The 5,680-nt window shown below is 41.3% G+C and overlaps 1 protein-coding gene across 4 annotated transcripts; it reads right to left on the bottom strand.

Annotated features, from left to right (window-relative positions):
- Window positions 1-433: 433 nt before the first annotated feature.
- LOC109735485 (uncharacterized) lies at window positions 434-5,065 on the bottom strand. Of its 4 annotated transcripts, none has more exons than XM_040397337.2 (10): window positions 4,795-5,065; window positions 4,593-4,704; window positions 2,243-2,326; window positions 2,112-2,165; window positions 1,949-2,008; window positions 1,564-1,857; window positions 1,407-1,462; window positions 1,282-1,337; window positions 1,094-1,200; window positions 434-825 (listed from the first exon to the last, which is right to left on the bottom strand). In XM_040397337.2, exons 1-6 carry the CDS (start codon window positions 5,019-5,021, stop codon window positions 1,753-1,755), a joined length of 642 nt encoding a protein of 213 aa, XP_040253271.1. In that variant the 5' UTR covers window positions 5,022-5,065; the 3' UTR covers window positions 434-825; window positions 1,094-1,200; window positions 1,282-1,337; window positions 1,407-1,462; window positions 1,564-1,752. The 4 variants fall into 4 exon arrangements, with proteins under 4 accessions (XP_040253271.1, XP_020150290.2, XP_040253269.1 ...); XM_020294701.3 differs by having other exon boundaries at window positions 1,564-1,680; window positions 1,776-1,857; window positions 4,593-5,065; XM_040397335.2 differs by having other exon boundaries at window positions 4,593-5,065.
- Window positions 5,066-5,680: the final 615 nt, after the last annotated feature.

Below are 5,680 nucleotides of genomic sequence, written 5' to 3' on the forward strand. Positions count from 1 at the left end.
CATAACTCGATCTGATGCCATGATTTGGTTGCCCATGTTTTGATCAATATTGGCAAGCAAACTTAACTCTTAAGTAATAAGCTGTATAATGAAAAATGATGTTGTACCTACTTGCTGCTCATTCCAGCAGAAGTTTTAGCAGCATTTTACCATATTTATGACATAAGTTTCAACAACGATTAATCGGCAGGATAGCAAAGCAGAATTGACGCCACAATTGGTTTGCTACAAGGATCAGACTTCCATAAACAACCCATGGATCATGGATCCATGTCCAGAGTTGACTAGCACAATGTGTTGAAAACAAATGAAGTGTTTTTTTGGGGAATATTAGAGAACTGAGCGGCATTCTCGAAAGAGGTCATATGCTAGTGATATTTTTAGAGAATATTGAAAAAACTGTGGTACACCAGTACCAATGCATATGTGCAGCTGATGTAACATTTTTTCACCACACATATATAAGGAAGGAAAACAGTAATAGTGCATATGTGCAGCTGATGTACACAACAAGAGTTATTTACATGTATAGAGTATATCGCAACGCGGCCAGCAACTCTCCCGCAACATGTCATATGATATCTGTTACTACAATCTACAGCTATGACTTCTCGTAGATGATATCATAATGCCCTGGTCTATAAAGTAGTGTCACAGTAGGAACCGAGGAATCTGGTGACTCGTAGATGATGTGGATGTTAGGCTCCTCAATCGGTGAAACGTCAATGTTAACAACTCGAAGTGGCACCTGTAGGAATTGGTGAGCGCAGTGAGATTCACTTGTTGTGCATCTTCCTCCACTGGGAGAACCTCCTCCAGGCAGTACTGCAATTCAAAAACACATAAGGCGTCTGACAGTGAGGACTTCACATCATTTTTTTGACATACAATTCCAGTTTCTGGTATAAGTATTATGATGAAATTTTGCTCCTACTGTGCAGTTCCATCACACACACAAAGCATAACTAGCAGACAAGAAAGGCAATATCATTTGCTTCTAATGGACACATGACACTTTTTCTTTTGAGGGAATGGACGCATGACACTCAATTATGCATATAAGATTACTGCATCACCTAAAGGAAATACTCACCTTTGTTGCATCGGGCTTTCCTTGATCAAGGTCGATTATGAATGCCTTAAACTGTTCAACCTCAGTGCATATCTCAATAGCTGTCACAAGTCGAAGATACAAAAGTACTAAAGACAACAAAAATAGTTGGAGTCAGAAAATTAGACCGAGTTGGCAAGATAACTAAGAAAATTGGTGTATATTCTCACTGTTCACAAACTTCTGCTCATTTTGACTCTCCTGGAAAAGCCACTCCTGATAGGCACTGCAACAAAATTTATAACATAAGTACGAAACACAGTTTATTGTTGAGAAAATGTTAATGCAAACCCACCTTACTGACAGTTTTTGTTTTTGTTCCATACATTCCTGTATAAAGCCCACAAAAGCCTGGACGAATTACAATATTATTAATTATTATATATAACTTAAATGCACTTGGCGGTTCAAAACTAAAAATTTGGTGGATGAAACAATGCAGGAAGCCTCACATCACGAAGATCTGAATATGAACCGGGCAAATGAAGCCTTTGGAACTTCTCCCACATAGGTTCAAGTGCACCAAGTAAACGTAGCTCCTCCTCGTGAGATACTTTCACAAGCTGCTCCTAAAGACCCAAGGGACAAAATGTAAGCATCACCAAGCACCAAGAACTTTAAGGTGCAGAACTGGAAGAAATTTAGCAACAAGATACTAGTGTACAGTATGAGTATATGAACGATCTGTAAAAGCAACTCCCGTCTCCAGGTACTTTCCGATATTCAGAGTAATTAGCCGAAAGCTTCTGCAGAATCGCATACAATAGATGAGAATATATAGCAAACAAGTGAGGACACAAATCAAGTAGAAATATAACAGCTCACAAGTCATATTACTTTTGCCTTATCTTTCATAATTTCGTTTTCAAACTCATGCGGTAGAGATGATAAAGGTTCCTGCACCGAAACAAGATTTCAATTAGTAAAACCAATGTTATTTTCCCAAATTGACATCTCTAGCCTCAATGATAAAATTAGGGAATATCCTATTAAAGTTAACCTTTTGAAGAATTTTTTTGCAGCCATTTTGTGATGTCTGCAAAACCATAGAAAACTGAAGGTGCAGAGAGGTTAAGAAAGGAATGTTGAAGCATAGTTAATTAAACTAAGCATTTGAAAAGCAACCCTTACATCATCACAAGCCTCGTACTCGTTTCTCCAAGAAGCCCTCACAGCATCACATGCCTCGTGACTCCAAAAAGGAGCTTCCAGAATCTGAAAACATAACAAACGCAAACTTTTAGTTTATTTAAAGAAGAGTTGTGAACAGTTTGCAGGATGCCTAGTTTCAATCCGAGTTAGGATTGTAGTCACTGTTTACATTTGCGGCCTTGGCTGTAGGAGACCCAACAATTTCATTAATAACACACAACTCGACAGATAGAAGTACACATGTCAATATGGAATATACAGGGGTGCAGAAGCAAGACAAAAATTTTAATTTATTTTCCACCTTATACCTGAAAGAGGCGATCATGTGGGACTTTAACAGCCCCAAGATTTTACAAGCCTTGAAGTTGCACCAAAGAAGACTGACCATGTAAATGAAGAAGCAACATTGACATCCCCAATGGACTAAGCAAGAAATTACAGAAACCACCAAGAGTAGCTGAACTTATAATATCTGGTGTCGACTCTCATTTCGTTTTGACATCTACAAGATGGCAAATTTTATATATGCCAACAAAAAATTTCACCTTATACCTGAAACTGAAAGAGCCAAGCATATGGGACTTCAAGAGCACTAAGTATTTCAAGCATAGAAGAGGGTTCACCAAGAAAGTAAGCAAACCATTGTAGAGTAGCTTATCTTATCACAGTATCTGTTACTGATTCAGATTTCGTGCTGGTGACCTAGGAGTCGACTGTAAACATCAGCTTTGTAAAAATGCAACAAAAAATAAGTAGCCATAGCATAACTGGGCAACACACTCTGTTTTTGAGTCGCCGACTAATCGCCAAGTCGTCGCGGCATGGCTGGCTCACGCAGGCGACTTGACTCAGGGAGCAAGTCGCGCGACTCGCGTGGCTCGCCGGTGACTTGGGGCGATTAGTCGCACGACTCGCTGGCTCGCTGGCTCGCGTGGCTTGCTGCTGTTGTATATGTGATCATGTGGGGACTGGGGAAGGAGGAGGACCGAAGGAAAGAGAGCGCAGGGTGGGCCATATATGTGCTCTGCTTAGATATAGTATATGAAAGAGAGCGCAGGGTGGGCTCTATATGTGCTCTGCTTAGATGAAGTATATTTTCTCTGTTGTATATGTGCTCTTCTGCTGCTGTATATCTATGTGCTCTGCTGCTCTATGTACTGTTGTGCCATGGCGACTTGGGGCGACTAATCAAGCCAAGTCGCCGACTCAAGCCAGCAAGCCACTAGCCGCAGCCTCGGCGACTTGGCTTGACTCGGCGACTCAAAAACCTTGGCAACACATGTAATATTTAACAAAGAAATTGGTGGTACAATTCATATTATTCATATGGTATAAAAATGTTGGATAATAAATATCTAACATGTAAATCTCAAGATTTGTGACAAATAAAATTCTCAGCTAGCGAGTCTAAGAAACCTTCACAGGTACAGACTTTTCATAGGGCCGGGGAATTGCCCCCTTTTTGAAAAGAAAAAGGTGCAGACTATTCATGTTTCTGTTGCTGACTATCTATGCCAACGTTCTATTTCTCTGCACATGGCTAATTTACAATGCTAAAATTCATATAAAGCCGAAAGATAACATGGACTGCTAAATGTGAAATCCATAAAAGGAAGTGACTATGAACAAATGCCATTTAGCATTAGTACAATTGCTACACTCTAAAGACGACCCGCGCTATGTACACTTCCAAGAAAAAGTATGCAAAGATAGAAGTCATGGGTTTAATCGAGCAAAGCCAAAACTTTTCATCAATAACACAACTCCACACACAGAAGCACGCTAATTTCAATATGGAGTTTTTTTGTGGGAAATTTCAATATGGAATATAAAGAGGTGCAGAAACAAGATATAAATATTTAATTTATTTTCCAGCTTATGTCTGAAAGAGGCAATCATATAGGACTTTAACAGTGCTATGATTTTACAAGCCCTGCAGAAGACCGACCATGTAAATCATTGGCATCCCCAACAGAGTTAGCAAGAAAGTAGGGAAAGCATAATATTTTCTATCAACTCTCACATTTCTTTCTGTTATCTAAGAGACAGTAGGTTGTATATCTGCAGGGTATTAGACAAGTATACGACGATGCAGAAAATCAAAATTGACGAATCTTTCTAAGCATGGACACCTACAAGAACCTAAATTCGTGAATCTTTCCAAGCCTGTGCACTGTTAAAATTGCAACCATAATCAAAGATTCAAACACACAAGTCCAAGATCAATCTTTCTTGGTCAAAACATCCACAGAAATGATTCCCAAATCGAGAACGTACTAGGTTTCTTGCAAATTCCCAAATCAAGAACGCATTGGATTTCTTGCAATACCTGATTATACATCCACTCAGAGGGTGGATCCCTGTAGAGATCCCTGTAGTTGGAGGCGTCCAGAGAGCTGGAGGTCGAGGCGCCGCCGCACGTACGGTCGCTGCCGATCCAGCTGTCCGAGGAGAAGGAGGAGGAGGATGACGCTCCCATGGTTCTGCTCGACGGTCCCAAGAGGAAGGAAACGGAGGCGGGGTTCTTGTACCTGTCTGTGGGCTCGTCGTCGTCATCAGATCCCCAGGCGGAGGACGAGGCGGAGCCCTCGTTGGCGACGACCGAAGTCCCCGGGGGCTGACCGGACGGGCGAGTGCTGAGAAGGGAGGCGGGCGCGGAGTAGAGGTCGTCGGATTCTTGAGGAGTCCTGGAGGGCTCAGCCCCAGCTCCGCCGCAATTGGGATCGTCGGCGTCGGGAGAGCCGCCGGAGCCGGCCATTCTATGCGGTTGGGGGAGGCGGGAAACGGAAAGGGCAAGGGGACGGGAAGGTGAGAGATAAGGGGAGGCCCTATATGACGCTCTCCCAACAGAGAGCCCCAACGCACCAACGGCTTGACCGGCCCATTTACAAAGGACTGTACCAACGGGTCGATTTGGGTCCGTTCTGTAGCAACGATTCATTCTAGCGGCCTGCACGCTTACTGTACCACCGGTTTTCAAAAATCAAAATCGTTCGTTTTCTTGAAGTATCATCGAAATTTTTCATTCGATTTTTTATGAAAAAAATAAAATCAGCTTTAGCAAAAATGAGAACATTTCGAAAATGACAACTTTTTTAAGAGACAGGGAGAATTCCTGAAAACACAAACATTTTTTGAAATTCTCGAACGTTTTTAAAAAAATGACGATGTGATTTTTTTATAATGAAACAAAATTTTGAAATTCCAAACAATGTTTTCAAAGCACAAACATTTTTTAAAATTCTCATACATTTTTGGAGACATGGACATATTTTTAACTTGTGAAAAAAATAATGAAAAACAAAACATGAACATATTTTTAACAGGCGACTTGCTCTGTCACGTTGGCTGCATGGGGGCTCTGACATTATCGCCTCGCAGATTCTGGCCTGGCATCATTGCATCGTCACCTCATCG

This window comes from Aegilops tauschii, chromosome 7 (assembly GCF_002575655.3).
Source record: "Aegilops tauschii subsp. strangulata cultivar AL8/78 chromosome 7, Aet v6.0, whole genome shotgun sequence".
Lineage (NCBI taxonomy): Eukaryota > Viridiplantae > Streptophyta > Magnoliopsida > Poales > Poaceae > Aegilops > Aegilops tauschii.

Bases quoted from the DNA above. Each gene is read 5' to 3' on its own strand.
- LOC109735485 (XM_040397335.2), bottom strand. From the start codon at position 5,021: ATGGCCGGCTCCGGCGGCTCTCCCGACGCCGACGATCCCAATTGCGGC. The intron at 2,327-4,592 runs GTATTGCAAGAA...TTATGTTTTCAG, and splicing joins CTGAGTGGATGTATAATCAG to ATTCTGGAAGCTCCTTTTTG. The intron at 2,009-2,111 runs GTTAACTTTAAT...GTTTCGGTGCAG, and splicing joins GCAAAAAAATTCTTCAAAAG to GAACCTTTATCATCTCTACC.